Source organism: Oncorhynchus gorbuscha, linkage group LG04, assembly GCF_021184085.1.
Source record: "Oncorhynchus gorbuscha isolate QuinsamMale2020 ecotype Even-year linkage group LG04, OgorEven_v1.0, whole genome shotgun sequence".
In the NCBI taxonomy this organism is placed as follows: domain Eukaryota; kingdom Metazoa; phylum Chordata; class Actinopteri; order Salmoniformes; family Salmonidae; genus Oncorhynchus; species Oncorhynchus gorbuscha.
In genome coordinates, this window is record NC_060176.1 from 36,971,920 (window position 1) to 36,993,329 (window position 21,410).

General features: G+C 44.8%; 1 protein-coding gene across 1 annotated transcript; it reads left to right on the plus strand.

The window, feature by feature from the left end:
- The first annotated feature begins 213 nt into the window (after window positions 1–213).
- On the plus strand, window positions 214–21,000 carry LOC124034024 (metal transporter CNNM4-like). Its single transcript, XM_046346657.1, has 5 exons — window positions 214–856; window positions 5,612–5,770; window positions 6,096–6,236; window positions 7,035–7,205; window positions 20,868–21,000. Exons 1-4 carry the CDS (start codon window positions 268–270, stop codon window positions 7,127–7,129), a joined length of 984 nt encoding a protein of 327 aa, XP_046202613.1. The 5' UTR covers window positions 214–267; the 3' UTR covers window positions 7,130–7,205; window positions 20,868–21,000.
- The last annotated feature ends 410 nt before the right edge of the window (window positions 21,001–21,410 follow it).

A 21,410-nucleotide genomic window follows, 5' to 3' on the forward strand; every position in this document is an offset into this window, starting at 1 on the left:
TATCTCTGTCTATGGATTTGAAAGTGGGTATACTTCTACAGCCCCATCCCTCAGCTTTTTACTGAAACAGGGGCGGGGAAAAGTCTTTGTTATTGTTTCAACTGCTGATTGTCGAAAAAAAGAACAAGAGCAGAGGGGCTCGCTCATATTCATTATGTGATGTCTCTGCTGCGGATTGGAGGCACAGTAGCATTATGTTAATGACGGGCAGGCTGTGCAGAATGGGTAGCTGATCTCAGCTCCCAGTTAGCACAAAGGGAAATAAACATGGCAACAGACTGGAGTGTCTGGCAGGGATATACACTAACTTTAATAGCTTTCATATGGTGGATGGCAGGCACAGGAGCCGAGACGGGGGTCCCGGAGACTGGTAGTCCCACCCGGGTCTTCGGCATGCGGCTGGAGAGGAGTGACAAGCCGGCCACGACCACCAATGACGGGGTGATTCAGGTAACAGAAGAGAGCAACATCTTCCTGAGGTTCTACGGGCTACAGATTCTTCCTGACACCTCATCACAGATCAGATTCACCGACCATGAACATGAGGAAGGTGATGTTACCAGCAACAATACTCCTTTTAACAGGACTTGTGCAGACTATAGCAAAGATATCGTTATCAGGGGTGGCATGAACGTGAGCCACCTCCGAACCTGGGGGGTTCTGAGTTTGAAAATCAAGCCTCTCCGGAAGAGCGAGCTCCAGAAGGAGTATGGGCTGTGTGTCCAGGAAAGCCAGGATGGCAAGTGGTACCTGTTGGGTGAGGATGACGGAAGGCTGCGGGTGGTGGAGGAGAAGAAGTCCATGCTTCCTATGTGGTTCCAGTGCATCCTCATCTGCTGCCTGCTGGTACTGTCAGGTATGTTCAGCGGGCTCAACCTGGGACTCATGGCCCTGGATCCTATGGAGCTCCGGATAGTCCAGAGCTGCGGTACCGAGAAGGAGAAGAGGTACGCCAGCAAGATAGATCCCATTCCTCCGAATGGGATCAATCTGCTATGCTCGTTGCTCCTGGGTAATGTGCTTGTCAACACAACTCTCACTATCCTTCTGGATGACTTGATAGGGTCAGGTCTGGGTGCTGTGGTCGCCTCCACTATAAGTATTGTCATATTTGGGGAGATTGTGCCCCAGGCTCTGTGCTCTCGCCACGGGTTGGCTGTAGGAGTATTTTGTTTTTGTAGACATTTGGAAACTTTACCTGAAACATTTTCTGTTTCCATCAGGCCTGTCATGACATTTTTTATCCGACCTCAACTTTACTCGCATAAAAGGGTTGGATGGTAACCTGTTTAGTGATGAAGTTCTTACAAAATGATTGCCTGATCTTCTGAACATCCCAACCTTCCTGATGCATTTCAGTCACTTCAAACCATACTTCTTTCAGATTTAAGTAGTCAGACTGATTTGTAAAAGATTGTCATAGCCCCACTTAAGAAAGTCTACATTGGGCGGCAGCGTAGCCTAGTGGTTAGAGCGTTGGACTAGTAACCGGAAGGTTGCGAGTTCAAACCCCCGAGCTGACAAGGTACAAATCTGTCGTTCTGCCCCTGAACAGGCAGTTAACCCACTGTTCCCAGGCCGTCATTGAAAATAAGAATGTGTTCTTAACTGACTTGCCTGGTTAAATAAAGGTAAAATTAAATGTAAAAAATTACATCCATTTTTTACATGGTGGCGTTGCAAAAAATGTTTGATTTCAAAATGGGGTCGCGGAGCAAAAAAGTTTGGGCACCCATGATGTAGATGGTGGTGTAGATGGTCCTGGATAAAATACTTACTTAGAAAAAAAGGTTCTATCTAGAACTATTTTTTTCTAAGAGTGTAGGCCTATATGAATCACTGAAAAAGTCTGGTCAGTGGTCAATGTCCAGGTTATAGACTAGCTTCCTTTTGTAATGGCATGGAAAACAGCGTGTTTATCATTTATGCTCTTTCTTATTGGTCTATTAACTAATTTACTGCCTGGTGATGTCACATCGTTGGAAAGCTGTGGAGGTTGTTGTGAAGATCTGTTGACTGTTAAGCCTATGGTTTAAGGAAGTTGTTGCGTGGGTGTGACTCATCTGCTTTCTCAGAGCCTCTCTCTTTATTTCCTTCCTTTTCACTCTTTCTCTTCCTTACATTCTCTCTTTTATCTTACCCCTCCCTCTCTCTCTCTCTCTCTCTCTCTCTCTCTCTCTCTCTCTCTCTCTCTCTCTCTCTCTCTCTCTCTCTCTCTCTCTCTCTCTCTCTCTCTCATCTTAAGCAGTTGGCACATTATTTCAGATGTCTTCATAGTCAATCATCGCCCTCTGAACCTTGTACCCAGCAACATTTTCCACCTGTACAAGGCAGTCCTTCAGACACATAGGGCTGAGCTCGGGACACACCGCTCTGGGGTGGTTAACTGTAAATTGACCTTTGGTGCATATATCTAGGAACAGGAGTATGACTTTAGATCAGTATCTAAGCAACTTCATACAACTTCATTCAGGTGAACAAGTGATGCACAAAAACCACACATACGTACACACACATAAACACACACACACACCTTTATGACTACTGTCAAGATGTTGCCTAATCCTCGTGCTGACAAGACCTGTCACGAGACAGTCAGACTTGAGTGATTCTCTGTCTACTCCTCCTTTGTGTGTTAGACAACGCAAGGCCAGGGTGTTTCCCTTTCTGTTTCTCTCTCTATCGCTCTCACTCTTTCCCTCTATCAAACAGCTGGAAAGAGGACTTTAGGCCTAGGTGTTGCTTCCTCTCCTCAATCCTCACTGAAACTACTGGCTGCTGCTGAGGTTTTCATTGGTCGGTGTGAAGCATGTGTGAGGCCAGTGTGATGTGTTCTAATTTAACAAGACTGACCCCCAAGTGTTCTGCTGCTGAATCACTGAATGAGTCTTTGAATGTCACGTGCACACACACATACACACACACACAGAACAGGTCAAGCCTAAGAATTTACCAACACTTAACCAATACATTGAGGCTCTGTGGTTATATGATTTAATTAGGTCAGAGATGGAGAAACACAACCTGAGAAATGTGATGTGAACGTAGCCTTCCTGAAGTACAAATTCATTGCAGCTTTCACACAAAATCTATCCAGGCCTATTGAACTGTCAGTTTAATCAATTTTACCTCAAGATCTGATTTTGCTAAAAGCATAAACAGGGCAACAAAATGTCATCATGAAAGTGACAAATTAGGATTTAGAGGCCATCTTAATATCCCTCATTCTCTCTCTCAGCCTCTCAGAACATCTATTGTTTTGGGTACAACTGCAAAGTCTTTGTCTTGAAATACCACACAGGGTGACAAAGTCAACATAGGCATTAGGCATCCATTTACTCCAAGCGGAAAAAGTTTTTCAACGAAAACAAGAGTTTCTATTGGACAAATTAATTTAGGTCCCTCCCCTTTTGCTTCAGCTTGGTGTCTATCATAAAAGGTAAACGGTAACCATTGCGAAACGTTTTGCAACAGACCGAACATTCTGCAAAGGAATCTGACTAATGTCTTGACCCTAAACCCAGACCACTTCCTCAACCACACTGTTTGCTCATATTGGGTGAGAAGGGGTGAATTGTGTAGTAAGGTTGTCTGTTATACAACCACAACCAAACACACACACACACACACACACACACACACACACACACACACACACACACACACACACACACACACACACACACACACACACACACACACACACACACACACACACACACACACACACACACACACACACACACACACACACACACACACACACACACACAGCACTGACTCACTGACCATGCCTGCAGGACTGTCGTTCCTCTTTACTATGGTTTGAGACCCGACATACTGGTGGTTGTTGTTACTGCATATCATTGGATATCCTGCAATAATTGGCTGTGCAGGGTTTTTTTATTCATGGAAATCCACTAAAAAGCTATTCAGAAAATATTCACACCCCTTGACTTTTTCCACTTTTTGTTGTTACATCCTGAATTTAAAATGGATTAAATTGAAGTTGATTTGAAACACAGATTCAACCACAAAGATCAGGAATATTTTTCAATGCCTCATAAAGAAGGGCACCTTTTGGTTGATGGGTGAAAATAAAAACAGCAGACATGGAATATCCCTCTGAGCATGGTAAAGTGATCAATTACGCTTTGGATGGTATATCAATAACCCATACACTACAAAGATGCAGGTTTCCTTCCTAACTCAGTTGCCGGAGAGGAAGGAAACTACTCAGGGATTTTACCATGAGGCAAATGGTGATCTAAAACCATTACAGAGTTTAATGGCTGTGATAGGAGAAAACTGAGGATGGATTAACAACATTGCAGTAACGCCACAATACTGACCTAATTAACAGAGTGATAAGAAAGAAGCCTGTACAGAAATTAACGCTTTGTCCTGAATACAAAGTGTTATGTTTGGGGCAAATCCAACAAGACATCACTGAGTACCACTCTTCATATTTTCAAGCATGGTGGTAGCTGCATCATGTTTTGGATATGCTTGTCATCTGCAAGGACTAGGGAGTTTTTTTTAGGATAAAAAGAAACTAAATAGAGCTAAGCACAGGTAAAATACTAGAGGAAAACCTGGTTCAGTCTGCTTTCCAACAGACACTGGGAGATTAATTTACCTTTCAGCAGGACAAGAACCTGAAACACAAGGCCAAGACTTACCAAGATGACTATAATAGCCTTCCCAGAAGGCTATTATAGCAACAAAAGGGGGACCAACTCCATATTAATGCCATTGATTTTGGAATGAGATGTTCGATGAGCAAGTGTCCACATACTTTTGGTCATGTAGTTTAGTTGCTGGTTGAAAATACAATATACACAGGACCTTCTAATTACAGGTTTGCTTGGGCGGGAGTTTTTCTGTTTTCCATGGTGAAATCACCATGTGGTAAATTTGCTAATAGACCAATATCAAAGAGAGTGACAAACCTCTCTGCCAATAACAGCTCAGTTTCAGTTTTCCCCTCCTAACTCAGACCATTCCCGAACCATTCCCAAGCCATATTTGCCCATTTTAATGGAAATGTATGTATCAAAATGAAAAGAAACCAATGAATACATTGACTCAATGAAATTGTATCTTTCAAATGATCTTTCTCAAAAATGTCTGTATGTTGACGCATACAATCTGTACTGTACATTTTTCTGTTCTTAAAACATTTTGGTGACCCTAGTGCAGTTCCCCTGCGACCCCACTAGCTGTCGGGGCCCCGACTTTGAATACCACTGTGTTAGGATGTGTTTGCTGTACTGTAACAGTGACCATGGCTACAGACAGTCTTAATGACATACGGCTACACATCAACATCTTATCAGCGATCAACGCAGGAGCAAGCAGAGGAGTGTATGGTAAAATTGGGACTGGGCAGGTAGTTGTTTTAATGCAGTCATACTGGCCCTTTAGCATTAACTTAGTATTAACGTAGGCTAACAATTATATTTTAATAAGGATATTGGTGACTAGAAGTCTGTCCTGGAGGCAGTGACAAAGTCATGTATGGCTCTAACATTCCATGGACATTAACTTTGCACTGTAATATATTGATCAACTCCTAACCCTAACCTAACCCCCCCCCCTCTCTCTCCAGGTAAGTCCCACCTGGCCATTGTTCAGAAGGTGAATGATGAGGGGGAGGGGGATCCATTCTACGAGGTGCTGGGATTGGTCACCCTGGAAGACGTCATCGAGGAGATCATCAAATCAGAGATCTTGGATGAGTCTGACCTCTACAATGAGTCTATAAAATGTAACACGCTCATAATACATTTATTACATCTTCTCTTATGTCATATGAGCCTGTAACACATGAATTACTTGCACTGAAATAATAGATACAAGCTATACCCTTTTCACAATACTGAGCCAAACAAAGCTGAGCTGTACTTTGCTCACCTGTTTATGCATCCACCATGCTGGAATGGACAATGTGAATTGTCACCACAGTATGGTTCAGGATGGATAGTGTGAAAATTTACCTTTTCCTCTGGAAAAGGCTGTTATTGGTTTTATATAAGACATAAGGATGTATCTCTGATTCTGACCTGTCCTTATGTTGTCTCTCTCCCACCCAGCTGACAACAGCAGAAACAGGAAAAAGGTGATACCCAATAAGAACAAGAGGAACTTCTCTGCCTTCAAACAGAGCGAGAGCGAATCCAAAGTCAAGATCTCCCCTCAACTGCTATTGGCCGCTCACCGCTTCCTGACTACAGGTTAGAACATGTGTCCCTGCCCACCAACCAAAATAATGACATGTTGGGGCAATCAACCTCCCAACCACACCATACAAAGCAGAACACTCACATGCACTATAGAATCACCATATAGCACAATATGTGTTTGTCAATTGGTAAGATACGGTTACAACTCAAGGTCATGGTTTCAATTCCTGCAGGTATTAAACATTCATTGTAAAAGTGAAACATTCTCAAACCTGTTTGAATGCAATTACATAAATGATTCACTTGTAGTAATCTATGTAACACAAAGTGTTGCTAGCACCACTAGTCATGTGGTCTGTTGTAGCATGCTGTCAGCTAGAGCGAGAATGCCGTTGCAGTTACCTCTTTCTCTAAAATAACAGACAAAGCAGTGTTACAGCATGCCTGTCTGTGTCTGCCTCTACAAGTCTCGTTGTCTTTCCCTTTTGTCACTACTGGGATTGTTTCAGTGTCTATATCAGTCTATCTCACCACTCTCTGATGCTGTCATTCTCCTGTCTCCTCTCTTTCTGTCGCTTCTCTCTCTCTGTCTTTATGTCTCTGTGATGTTGCTGACATCATGCCATCACCACTGGCAGCATATTGTTGGACTACTTTATCATTGGATCATTTCAATTCAACATATAGCTGTGATAAACCACAGCCTCATAAATGTCTGTGTCTATAATATACGTCTAATATACTGTATGTCTCTCTCCCATCCAGAGGTTAATCAGCCCATACCAGATCTCATATATGCATACCTTACATATTGTATGTACAATATATTTATCTTCCTGCCTCATCCAGAGGTGATGTTGTTCAGCCCATCCCAGATCTCAGACAAGGTTCTGTTGAGGATTTTAAGACACCCAAGACGTGATCCAGGAGATCAAGTTTCATGACAGTGACAAACGCTGTCCTCAACACTATGTCTACCAGAGAGGGAAGGCAGTTGACTACTTCATACTCATATTGCAGGTAAGGCCTCTCAATGGTCGATTGTTCTTTCTGTCTCTCTTTTTCTCCCTCAACTCTTTTATAACCTCTACAAACAAGTATAACAAACAACTAACAGGTTCATTCTGGTTCCTCCTTTGTTAGTTCACTAATCATTGCTTACTCTATTCATACTGCACTATATAGGCCTGAGCAACACGCTCTAACATCCCTGCTACATACATGTCACAAATGGCAGCTCCCCGTCCTGTCTTGAGTGGGGTTACAAAAGGGTCCACAAAGCATTTTTAATCCCAACCCTTATTCAACAATGAACTGGGTTGATTCAGGGAAGCTTTTTGTGTAACAACACTAACTTTTATTTTTTTATTTTATTTCACCTTTATTTAACCAGGTAGGCTAGTTGCATTTGCAACTGCGACCTGGCCAAAATAAAGCATAGCAGTGTGAACAGACAACACATAGTTACACATGTAGTAAACAATTAACAAGTCAATAACACAGTAGAAAAAAAGAGAGTCTATATACATTGTGCAAAAGGCATGAGGAGGTAGGCGAATAATTACAATTTTGCAGATTAACACTGGAGTAATAAATGATCAGATGGTCATGTACAGGTAGAGATATTGGTGTGCAAAAGAGCATAAAAGTAAATAAATAAAAAACAGTATAAAAACAGTATGGGGATGAGGTAGGTGAAAATGGGTGGGCTATTTACCAATAGACTATGTACAGCTGCAGCGATCGGTTAGCTGCTCGGATAGCTGATGTTTGAAGTTGGTGAGGGAGATAAAAGTCTCCAACTTCAGCGATTTTTGCAGTTCGTTCCAGTCACAGGCAGCAGAGTACTGGAACGAAAGGCGGCCAAATGAGGTGTTGGCTTTAGGGATGATCAGTGAGATACACCTGCTGGAGCGCGTGCTACGGATGGGTGTTGCCATCGTGACCAGTGAACTGAGATAAGGCGGAGCTTTACCTAGCATGGACTTGTAGATGACCTGGAGCCAGTGGGTCTGGCGACGAATGTGTAGTGAGGGCCAGCCGACTAGAGCATACAAGTCACAGTGGTGGGTGGTATAAGGTGCTTTAGTGACAAAACGGATGGCACTGTGATAGACTGTATCCAGTTTGCTGAGTAGAGTGTTGGAAGCCATTTTGTAGATGACATCGCCGCAGTCGAGGATCGGTGGGATCGGTAGGATAGTCAGTTTTACTAGGGTAAGCTTGGCGGCATGAGTGAAGGAGGCTTTGTTGCGGAATAGAAAGCCGACTCTTGATTTGATTTTCGATTGGAGATGTTTGATGTGAGTCTGGAAGGAGAGTTTGCAGACTAGCCAGACACCTAGGTACTTATAGGTGTCCACATATTCAAGGTCGGAACCATCCAGGGTGGTGATGCTAGTCGGGCATGCGGGTGCAGGCAGCGATCGGTTGAAAAGCATGCATTTGGTTTTACTCGCGTTTAAGAGCAGTTGGAGGCCACGGAAGGAGTGCTGTATGGCATTGGAGCTCGTTTGGAGGTTAGATAGCACAGTGTCCAATGACGGGCCAAAAGTATATAGAATAGTGTCGTCTGCGTAGAGGTGGATCAGGGAATCGCCCGCAGCAAGAGCAACATCATTGATATATACAGAGAAAAGAGTCGGCCCGAGAATTGAACCCTGTGGCACCCCCACAGAGACTGCCAGAGGACTGGACAGCATGCCCTCCGATTTGACACACTCTGTCTGCAAAGTAATTGGTGAACCAGGCAAGGCAGTCATCCGAAAAACCGAGGCTATTGAGTCTGCCGATAAGAATATGGTGATTGACAGAGTCGAAAGCCTTGGCGAGGTCGATGAAGACGGCTGCACAGTACTGTCTTTTATCGATGGCGGTTATGATATCGTTTAGTACCTTGAGTGTAGCTGAGGTGCACCCGTGACCGGCTCGGAAACCAGATTGCACAGCGGAGAAGGTACGGTGGGATTCGAGATGGTCAGTGACCTGTTTGTTGACTTGGCTTTCGAAGACCTTAGATAGACAGGGCAGGATGGATATAGGTCTATAACAGTTTGGGTCCAGGGTGTCTCCCACTTTGAAGAGGGGGATGACTGCGGCAGCTTTCCAATCCTTGGGGATCTCAGACGATATGAAAGAGAGGTTGAACAGGCTGGTTAATAGGGGTTGCGACAATGGCGGCAGATAGTTTCAGAAATAGAGGGTCCAGATTGTCAAGCCCAGCTGATTTGTACGGGTCCAGGTTTTGCAGCTCTTTCAGAACATCTGCTATCTGGATTTGGGTAAAGGAGAACCTGGAGAGGCTTGGGCGAGGAGCTGCGGGGGGGGCAGAGCTGTTGGCCAAGGTTGGAGTAGCCAGGCGGAAGGCATGGATAATCATGGATTTATCGGTGGAGACCGTGTTACCTAGCCTCAGTGCAGTGGGCAGCTGGGAGGAGGTGCTCTTGTTCTCCATGGACTTCACAGTGTCCCAGAACGTTTTGGAGTTGGAGCTACAGGATGCAAACTTCTGCCTGAAGAAGCTGGCCTTAGCTTTCCTGACTGACTGCGTGTATTGGTTCCTGACTTCCCTGAACAGTTGCATATCACGGGGGCTATTCGATGCTATTGCAGTCCGCCACAGGATGTTTTTGTGCTGGTCGAGGGCAGTCAGGTCTGGAGTGAACCAAGGGCTGTATCTGTTCTTGGTTCTGCATTTTTTGAACAGAGCATGCTTAACCCAGAGGGAGCCTATACATTTTGGGGCGGCAGGTAGCCTAGTGGTTAGAGCGCTGGGCCAGTAACCGAACGGTTGCAAGAGCAGATCCCTGAGCTGACAAGGTAAAAATCTGTCGTTCTGCCCCCTGAACATTGCAGTTAACCTATTGTTCCTAGGCCGTCATTGTAAATAAGAATTTGCCTAGTTAAATGACGGTTGGATAAAAATAATCAATCAACCACACAGCCAGATTAACCATCCTATTTAAAGACTGTTAAGAATGACGGCTTTGGACTCACACCTACACTCACTTCGACATATACTGTAGCGCTCCCAAACCTGCATATTCATATCCGTGCAGATAAAGCAGAGGAGAAGAGACGAGGAGGCCACTAGACTATTGAGATGCTGGGCAGGGCAGGGGGTATAGTCAGGGGGTAGCGTTACTGCAGCTGTTACTGCAGCAGGAGATTAGAAGCTGCAAGGGATGGAGCGGAAGGTACTGGAGACTCCTGAAGAGGGCATGGTGTGTGGTGAACAGTGGGTGAGAGAGGGGAGGGTGGAGCGAGAGAGTGTAAGTGCAGAGGAAGGAAGGGATGGGGGGGGGGAGAAAGAGAGAGATATATTTTGGTCCAGAGGGGCCTGGCCTTCAGTAATTGATCCCTCTTATGTAAGGGGGAAAGAGAGGTGAAAAAGGGAGGGAGGAGAAGACACCATGCGTACCATGCTGTCAGTTATCTGTGTATCAAAACACAATTTTTTGGTTTTAGTCATGTTTTAACCTTGATTTAATCAGGGAATCATACTGAGACCAATGTCTCTTTTACAGATGAGCCCTGAATTACATAAATTACAGAAAATATACATGTAAAATATAAAAACTAAATAAAAACACTAACAGTCAAAAGTTTGGACACACCTACTCATTCAAAGGATTTTATTTATTTAGACTATTTTCTACATTGTAGAATAATAGCGAAGACATCAACACCATGAAATAACAAAAATGGAATCATGTAGTAACCAAAAAAGTGTTAAACAAATCAAAACATATTTTAGATTTGAGATTTTTCAAAGTAGACACCCTTTGTTTTGATGACAGCTGTTACACCCATTGTTGGAATGAGACGAAGGTGCAGCGTGGTAAACGTCCATCTTTCTTTATTTAGATGTTCTGCAGGCTGTACAGCAACTAACAAAGATCCCACAACCTCAGGTGGATAATAGGCTGCCTAAGTATGATAGACAGCTGCCTCTGATTGGGAACCATACCCGGCCAAGAAAGAAATAGAACACATAGATTTGCCCACCCAAGTCACACCCTGAACTAACCAAGTAGAGAATAAATAAGGCTCATAAATAAGGCTCTCTAAGGTCAGGGCGTGACCCCCCCAAGGGTGTGGACTCCAGCCGCAAACCTGAACCTATAGGGGAGGGTCCGGGTGGGCATCTCATCTCGGTGGAGGCTCCGGTTTGGGACGCAGAGGCATCCTCTTGAGGCTCCCCCCACTTCGGTGGCGCCTCTGGTGTGGGTATCGTCGCCGGGGACTACGGACCGTAGATCACTGCTGGAGAAACTGAACCACCGATTGTTGCAGGAGGCTCCGGCCTGGGAACCCTCGCTGGAGGCTCCGGACTGGGAGCCGTTGCTGGAGGCTCCAGACTGGGGACCGTCGTTGGAGGCTCCAGACTGGGGACCGTCGTTGGAGGCTCCGGACTGGGGACCGTCGTTGGAGGCTCTGGACTGGGGACCGTCGCTGGAGACTCTGGACTGTAGACCGTCGCTGGAGACTCTGGACTCTGAACTGTGCCATGGATCAACACTGCAGGCTCCGTGCTATGGATCATCACTGGAGGCTCCCTGCCATGGATCATCACTGGAGGCTCCGTGCCATGGATCATCACTGGAGGCTTCGGGCCATGGAACACCACTGGAGGCTTCGGGCCATGGATCATCACTGGAGGCCGGGTGCGTAGAGCTGGCACAGGACGCACCGGGCTGGGAAGACGCACAAGGAGACCCTGTGCGTGGAGCCGTCCTGGCTGGATGCTCATCCTAGCCCGGCAACTGCGGGGCCCTGGCACCTGACATACTGGGCTGTGAAGGCGCATTGGAGACACAGTGCGCAGAGCCGGCGCAGGATATCCGGGCCGAAGAGACGCACAGGAGACCAGGAGCGCTGAGCCGGCACAATCCATCCTGGCTGAATGCCCACTCTAGCACGGCAAATGTGGGGAGCTGGCACAGAGCGCACCGGGCTGTGGATGCGTATAGGAGACACAGTATGTGTAACCGCAAAGCATGGTGTCTGAAGGGTCACACGCTCCTCAAAGCGACTGTCTTGTGTCACCTGCATTCACCTGGAATGCATTTCAATTTACAGGTGTGTCTTGTTAAAAGTTAATTTGTGGAATTTCTTTCCTTCTTAATGCGCTTGAGCCAATCAGTTGTCTTGTAACAAGGTATGTGTCATGGATCCCTCTAGAACATTCCTTGTGCACACCTGGCCCCTATACCACTGATTATATTTGTATATATGTGCCCTTTGTTCACCATGGTGCTGTCAATTATTGTTGCAATGTCCGTTGGTGCGTGTGAGTGCCTGTGCTGTGTGTTTTGGCTTTCGTGCCATTGTGATTCCGCAGATGATTTACGGTTCTCTTCCTGTGTGTTAATCATTGTGTGTGTGTGTGTTATTTATTCGAGGTACTCCTCACTCTTTTGTTTTGGGTTTCTACCCTGTGTTTTGTTGCGTGCTTGTTTGGTCTTCGTCCCCGTGCCTTCACACGGCACACGGTAATTTTTGCGCCTGTCTCCCGAATCTCTTCATACCAACGTCACAGTAGGGGTGGTATACAGAAGATAGCTATTCTTTTTAATACATTTACAAAAATGTATTAAAAACCTGTTTTCACTTTGTCATTATGGGGGATTGTGTGTAGATTGATGAGGAAAAAAGGTAATTTAATAAATTTTAGAATAAGGTTGTAACGTAACAAAATGTGGAGAAAGTAAGGGGTCTGAATACTTTCCGATTGCACTGTATATAAACACAAAATGGAAGCAAAAAGAAAAACACGGTCATCAGTAAAAAAAAAGTTCCTCAATTAGCTTTCTGAAACATCACATTTAAGAACATTTTCAAGATTGTTCCACAAATGAGGTGCAAGAAAATTTCAAACGGATTCACCTAACTCACTAGCGACCTAAGGAATTTCCAGAGTTAGCCATCCATGAGACTGAGTGTGTTAACTCGTATGTATAAAGTTTAGTTATGATGTTAGGTACAGTGGGTAAGTTTAGAAATAAATGAAAACATAGCAATGTATCAACAGCAAAAATGGATCAAGCATGTCATCTCCAGTAGATTTTTTAAAACATAAATCTTAAGCAAGGCATCTAGGACATCACAGATAGTAAATTGCTGAAATGAAAACAAAGATTCACTAGAAGTTGACGGGTTAACCATCGAGTCAGCTACAGGCTGGCAGAGGGAAGCGTAGTCGATTGACTGACTAGGGTCAATGAAACCACTGTTTCTCTCGAATAAAAAGCCTGCCGAGATAAAATTATGATGAAAAGCATCACTTTTCCCATTCTCCTCACTTATGATGCCAGAGTCAGACAGAACCTGCTTAGGCAGGGAAGAAAAGCAATGTGTTTGCTTTCGTGCATTCTCAAATTTAGAAACGTCACCAGCAGTTAGAGATACAGTTAAGAAAGTCCTGCTTTCTCTTCTGAATGAGCTCAGATAGCTTTGATGAAAACCAAGGGTTAGATCTATTTTTAATGGAGGATACATTTTCTAGCGCCAACTCAGGGTCAGGAATACAGGAGACAGTGGATAAATCAGAGTAGAACATGTCATGTAATAACCCTTGAGGAGAAAACTTTAAAAAATGTATCTTCTTAAATAAATGAAGATTGGTATTTTTGTATCTCTAATACATACTATGGGACAAACATCACTGAGACCATATGCATATACTTCACTTGGTCACTTAACCATGTTTCCAAGAGAACCAGAATGTCAGGACACAAGTCCTGGACCCAAATGTCAATTGTGTACATGTTTTAAATCATACGTCGCACATTTAGGTGCATTAGTCCAAACCTCCTACGAGATTTAAAGTCAGAGGGGGTATTCAGCTCATTCCCATAAGCGCGAACAGGCATAGGGTCAGCTGCAACTTTTTGGTGAGTGAGCTGAGACTTTGCCAAGGTCACTGGCCAACCACATGAGAGCAGAGCAGACTGAGTATTTGACAGACCTCCCTCAAGTTGCTGGATGCAGGGACTGGGGCGGGAACTGGGAGAGCAGTGTTGGCTCAGTCCACCCGGATGAAGCTTCCGCCAAAGGAGTGGAACTGCTGTTGGGGACTGCCAATGCTCCATTCTGGTGTACACAAGAGGCCTTGGTGTGGCTCCCGTTGCAGGGTTGGGACTGCAATTGTGCCAAATCAAATCAAATTGTAGTTGTCACATGCACTGAATACAACAGCTGTAGACCGTATCATGAAATGCTTACTTACAAGCCCTTAGCCAATGATACAGAGTTTTATGAGTTTTATGAAAGTACAGTGCATTCGGAAAGTATTAGGACCCCTTGACATTTTCCACATTTGGTTACGTTACAGCCTTATTCTAAAATTGATTAAATTGTTTTTTCCCTCATCGATCTACTCAGAACACACCATAATGACAAAGCAAATACAGGGTTTAGAAGTATTAACTAATGTATAATAAAATGAAACATCTGAAATATCACTTTTACATATTGAAGCACCTTTGGCAGTGATTACAGCCTCAATTCTTCTTGGGTATGACGCTAAAAGCTTGGCGCACCTGTATTTGGGGAGTTTCTCCCATTCTTCTCTGCAGATCCTCTCAAACTCTGTCAGGATGGATCGGGAGCGTCGCTGCACAGCTAATATCAGGTCTCTCGAGATGTTCGATTGGGTTAAGGTCCGGCCTCTAGCTAAGCCACTCAAGGACATTCAGAGACTTTTCCCGAAGCCACTCCTGTGTTATATTGGCTATGTGCTTAAGGTCATTGTCCCAGTCTGAGGACGCGCTGTGGAGCAGGATTTCATCAAGGATCTCTCTGTACTTTGCGCCGTTCATCTTTCCCTCAATCCCGACTAGCCTCCCAGTCCCTGCCGCTGAAAACATCCCCACAGCATGATGCTGTCACCACCATGCTTCACCGTAGGGATGGTGCCAGGTTTTCTCCAGAGGTGACGCATTCAGGCCAAAGAGTTCAATCTTGGTTTCATCAGACCAGAGAATCTTGTTTCTCATGGTCTGAGTGTTGCATCTGCTCCTGCCACACCCTCTACTTCTCACCCTGTGTTCCCTAATCTGCCTCCACTCCCCCAGTGCTCTCTTCCTCTGTGTGTGTGTGTGTGTGTGTGTGTGTGTGTGTGTGTGTGTGTGTGTGTGTGTGTGTGTGTGTGTGTGTGTGTGTGTGTGTGTGTGTGTGTGTGTGTGTGTGTGTGTGTGTGTGTGTGTGTGTGTGTGTGTGTGTGTGTGTGTGTGGCGCGTCAATATACAGTTGTGTGTTTGTGTGTTGGAATGTCAGTGTAGTATGTGTGGTTTGGTCCAGTGAGTGTACATTGAGCCTGTGCAAGAGAGCCAGTGCAAAAAATAAATAAGGGGGTCAATGCAAATAGTCCAGGTAGCCATTTTAGTAGGATCCACCCCTTTTTTCAGTTTTCACCTAAAATGACATTCCCAAATCTAACTTCATGTAGCTCAGGCCCTGAAGCAAGGATATGCATATTCTAGGGAACAATTTGAAGAAGAAAAAAAACTATTCATTTGTATTTCCTTCAACCATCATCTTTGATATACAAGAGAAAGGCCATAATGTATTATTCCAGCCCAAGTGCAATTTAGATTTTGCCCACTAGATGACAGCAGTGTATGTGCAGTGTGTGTGTTTTAGACTGATCCAATGAATCATTGGATTTATGTTCAAAAGACTGCCCAAATGTGCCTAATTTGTTTATTAATAGCTTTTCATGTTCAAAATTGTGCACTCTCCTCAAACAATAGCATGGTATTCTTTCACTGTAATAGCTACTGTAAATTGGACAGTGCAGTTACATTAACAAGAGTATAAGCTTTCTGCCAATATCAGATATGTCTATGTCCTGGGAAATTTTCGTGTTACTTACAACCTCATGCTAATCACATTAGCCTACATCAGCTCAACTGTCCCGTAGACGGGACACCGATCCCGAGGAAGTTTTAAAAGCACTGTGTGTGTAACCAGCCTCAACTATTTTTTAAAAGATGAAAAACCCATAATTTTATGTTGACTGAGTTATTGCCTGAGTTGACGGACTAAGTTTGGGCCAACCATTTTTTTTAAGTTAAAAAAGGCTGTGGAACCAGCAAACATGACCAACATGATGTGAATGATACATGGTGTGGACTGCATCATGTGGTGCCCTACCCTCGACAGTCTTTTAATAGACCCTAGGATAGTGGTCGGTGCTATGTAGAGCTGGGCTGAGTTGAGGTGGGCTTGGTCTGGTAGCACTGTGCTGTGATAGGTCGGGTCTGGTTGAGCTGTGCTGTGATGGGCCGTGTCTGGTAGAGCTCTGCTGTGATGGACCGGGTCTGGTTGAGCTGTGCTGTAATGGATCGGGGTCTGGTAGAGCTGTGCTAAGGCTAAAAATACCAACCCTAACCCCCCAGCCAGCCTCTGCCCCACTTTGTGTACACACACTAGAAACACACAAACACCTGACCCCCCCACCCTATAGTTTTTCACATAAGTAATTTATGGCATTAGGGTCCCCAAATAGTCATTATCCAGGGCCAGTAATCCAGTTATCGTTGAGCAACTTGTTCGCCTCCCCACCCCTCACTCATGATAATGGTATACATCCAGTGGGGGACATAGGAGACCCCCCAGGTGGAATAATCCATAGAGCTATGTTTAGGGGTGGGAGAGGAACACTGTCAACATGCAAAGCCATGTTGCCAACAATAGAATGTTAGGAGATGGAATGGGAATTTTCCCTCATTGTTTATTGTCGCTCTTGAAAATAATGTTATACTCCTACAGGGGGATTGGACTGCCTGTAAAAGAAAGAGAGGAACAGAGAGGAGATGGAAAGAGGAGATATTTGGTTATTTTTGTGTAATCATATGTTTGTACACATCATGAGGTTCCTATAGTAACTGTGTTTGTGGTACTATGACCTGTGTGGTCACAAAATAATGAATTGGTTGTTCTCGGAAATGTACAGTGTGTGTGTGTGTATGTGTGTGTGGGCTGCATTTGTTTATGAAAGATCATAGGCATGGGAACCCCAATCTTCATTCAACCGCCATTATAGCTACTGTGTGTGTGTGTGTGTGTCCGTGCATCTATCCTGGTACTAACCATTACGTATGTCTATAAACATTTCTGTTTGTTTGTTTTTCTGTCTTTCAGTTTCCTGAATATTGTCATCATCACACAAAAATGTATTCCTTGGTGTGACTGAGGGAGGGGAGAGGGGGATGATGGAGAGAGGGGAGAATGATTATTGTTGGGATGGGAGAATGATTATGGGTGGGATGGGTTGTTTGTGTGTGTGTAGCCTATGTTTGATAGTCTCACACAAGCTTACTGAAGCTTACTCAAGCTTACTCACATAGGTACATTTTGGATCGAAATGAAGTAATAAGCGCGTGTGTGCTTTCGTCTGTGCCTCCCTGCCTGTGTGTGTGTGTGTGTGTGTGTTATTGATGATTTCTCTGCATGGTTTCTCAGCAGTGTGTGTGTGTGTGTGTGTCAGACCGTGCCGCAGGCTGCGGTCACACACACACACACTCAGGACCCCCCAGAGGTGAATCCGACATTGATGTTGACTCAAAATGGCTACTTAATGTTTCCCAGGAAATGTATGACTACATAATGTTTCCCAGGAAATGTATGACTACATAATGTTTCCCAGGAAATGTATTTTTGCTAGGTCTAAGATGCCTGTGTGGCAATTGAAAACTGATTGGAGAGGGGAGAGCAAAACACACACGCACACGCAAGCTCCTGACCCCCCAGTGAAGGGGTCATAACTGGCTGACGGAGAGCTCTGACCCCTACAAGGGCTTAGCACACACACACCTTGGAAACCCTCTCCAATCAGGGGTGACAGTCAGCCTAGCAGGTTACAGCGTTGGGCCAGTAACCGAAAGGTTGCTAATTCGAGCCGACAATATGAAAAAGCTGAGCACTATCTCACAAATAATAAAGGAATCATGATCTCAATCTCATGGTTTCTGTCCACATTGCTTGAAAACAGGAAGCATCAAATGCAAGAGATATCTTTTGATGATTCAGTCTGAACTTTGAACTTTGTATACCCTGACCTACTATATATGTCTCATAATGTAATGGACTATGCTGTTTTGTGTTGCACTGCAAACCAGACCTGGGTTCAAAAAGTATTTGAAATCTTTAAATACTTGAAGTGCCAGATTGGCAGATTTTGCAGTTTTGGGACTATTCTATCAGTCCAATTAAACCAAGGTCAATCAAGCACATACATATAAAGTATTGCGAAATTATTTCAAACAGTATTTGAACCCAGGTCTGCCACAGTCCGGAGCTTCCAATTACGGGCCACAGTCCTGAGCCTCGAAACGACGGGACACAGTCCGGAGCCTCGAAACGACGGGCCACAGTCCGGAGCCTCAAAAAGACGAGCCACACTCCAGAGCCCCGAAACGACGAGCCACACTCCGGAGCCCCGAAACGATGGGCCACAGTCCGGAGCCTCTAGCGATGGGCCACAGTCCGGAGCCTCCAGCGACGGTCCCCAGCCTGGGGTCTCCAGGCCAGGGTCTCCAGCGATGGTCACCAGTCAAGGGACCACGCTGCGCCTGTTTCCTCTATACGACGAACGTGACAGTATGTACAGTTCTTCCACATTTAGTTATGTTACAGGCTTATTATTTTCCTCATAAACCTACACACAATACCCCATAATGACAAAGCAAAAACAGGTTTTTAGAATTTTTGCAAATTTATATTTAAAAAATTGAAATATATACATTTACATAAGTATTCAGACCCTTTACTCAGTACTTTCTAAAAGCACACTTGGCAGTGATTACAGCCTTGAGTCTTCTTGGGTATGACACTACAAGCTTGGCACATCTGTATTAGGCACATTTCTCCATTTCTTCTCTGCAGATTCTCTCAAGCTCTGTCAGGGTGGATGGGGAGCGTCGCTGCACAGCTATTTTCAGGTTCGATCGGGTTCAAGTCCGGGCTTTGGCTGGGCCACTCAAGGTCATTCAGAGACTTGTCCCAAAGCCACTCCTGCGTTGTCTTGGCGGTGTACTTAGGGTCGTTGTCCTGTTGGAAGGTGAACATTCACCCCAGTCTGAGGTCCTGAGTGCTCTGGAGCAGGTTTTTATTAAGGTCATGGGGTCTGAATACTTTCCGAATGCACTGTATTTGGTAGTGACTGGAAACGTGAAGCAATTGCTTCACATTTCTACATCCTGTGGAATATCTGTCTCATTGTTATATCTATGGCTATAGTTCTTTGTCACCACCTACTGGAAAAGCATAGCTTTGCATTGAATTCACACTTAATCTTTAAATAGAGCTAATCTGAAGGCCCTTAAAAATATATAGATTTCTTTGTTGTTGAGAAAAACATTAAATAAAAATAGCCTACTGGTAAGAAACAGTCCAGGCAAATAAAGCCCTAATAGTAATGATTATTAATGACATTTCTAAGGCATTTATCAGACAGACCTTGATAGTCCTGCATCCAATAGAATTCTGGATTCAATGGTTCTCTCTGGCGGATCTTCTCTGGATGAAGCTGAGGCTTCGTCTGGTGAGTCAAACTTGTGCCTGGCTTCATTGAGTTTTATCTCAGTTTTTACTGAGTGCCATCCTCCGGTCGTTAACTCATTTGGAATAGTCTGGGAAGAACATGATTGTAGATCCCTGCCATGTCACCTGTCTCTTCTCTCTCGCTGCTCTGAGAATATCCTCCTTCACCTGATAATCTAGAAATAACAAAGAAATGTGGCTTGGCCCCTAAGACCCTCAGAAACATTTACAGATGCACAATTGAGAGCATCCTGTCGGTCTGTATTACTGCCTGGTACGGCAACTGCACTGCCCACAACCGCAGGGCTCTCCAGAGGGTGGTACGGTCTGCCCAGCACATCACCGGGGGGCACTTTGCCTGCCCCCCAGGACACCTACAGCACCCGATTTCACAGGAAGGCCAAAAAGATCACCAAGGACATCAACCACCCGAGCCACAGCCTGTTCACCCCGCTATCATCCAGAAGGCGAGGTCAGTACAGGTGCATCAAAGCTGGGACTGAGAGACTGAAAAAGATCTCAAGGCCATCAGACTGTTAAATAGCCCTCACTAGCCGGCTACCACCCGGCTACTCAACCCTACACCCTAGAGGCTGATGCCCTATATACATAGACATGGAATCACTGGCCACTTTAATAATGTTTACATACTGCTTTACTCATCTCATATGTATATACTGTATGCTATTCTACTGTATTTTTGTCAATGCCACTACAACATTGCCCGTCCTAATATTTATACATTTCTTAATTCCATTATTTTACTTTTAGATGTATGTATTGTTGTGAATTGTTAGATACTACTGCGCTGTTGGAGCTAGGAACACAAGCATTTTGCTACACCCGCAATAACATCTGCTAAATATGTGTATGTGACGAATAAAATTTGATTTGATGGGCCGCGGCAGGCCTCCCTCTTTCTGTTCTCTTCTGGGTGGGCCTGTGGGGGACTGTATGTATCTCAAGTGGCCTCTCAAACTGGCATTCCAGCTTATTTGGGATTTCCTCTGTAGGGACTGTATCATGTCTTTGTTTTCTGTCATCTCAGGAACGCCCAAGATTTTAATATTACAGTGACACCCTGTGTTGTTGCTTGTCCCTGATCCATTGTCTGTGTTTCTCTGTGTCTCTCAGGGGCGAGTGGAAGTGGAGGCCGGGAACGAAAACATGAAGTTTGAGACAGGACCATTCTCCTTCTACGGTGTCATGGCCCTCAGTGCTCCCACGTCAGGCAAGTTCTCTCTCTCTCTCTCTCTCTCTCTCTCTCTCTCTCTCTCTCTCTCTCTCTCTCTCTCTCTCTCTCTCTCTCTCTCTCTCTCTCTCTCTCTCTCTCTCTCTCTCTCTCTCTCTCTCTCTCTCTCTCTCTCTCTCTCTCACTTTGTCTCTCTTTCTCTCTCTCTCTCTTTGTCTCTCTCTCTCTCTCTCTCTTTGTCTCTCTCTCTCTCTCTCTCTCACTTTGTCTCTCTCTCTCTCTCTCTCTCTTTGTCTCTCTCTCTCTCTCACTTTGTCTCTCTCTCTCTCACTTTGTCTCTCTCTCTCTCACTTTGTCTCTCTCTCTCTCTCTCTCTCTCTCTCTCTCTCTCTCTCTCTCTCTCTCTCTCTCTCTCTCTCTCTCTCTCTCTCTCTCTCTCTCACTTTGTCTCTCTCTCTCACTTTGTCTCTCTCTCTCTCACTTTG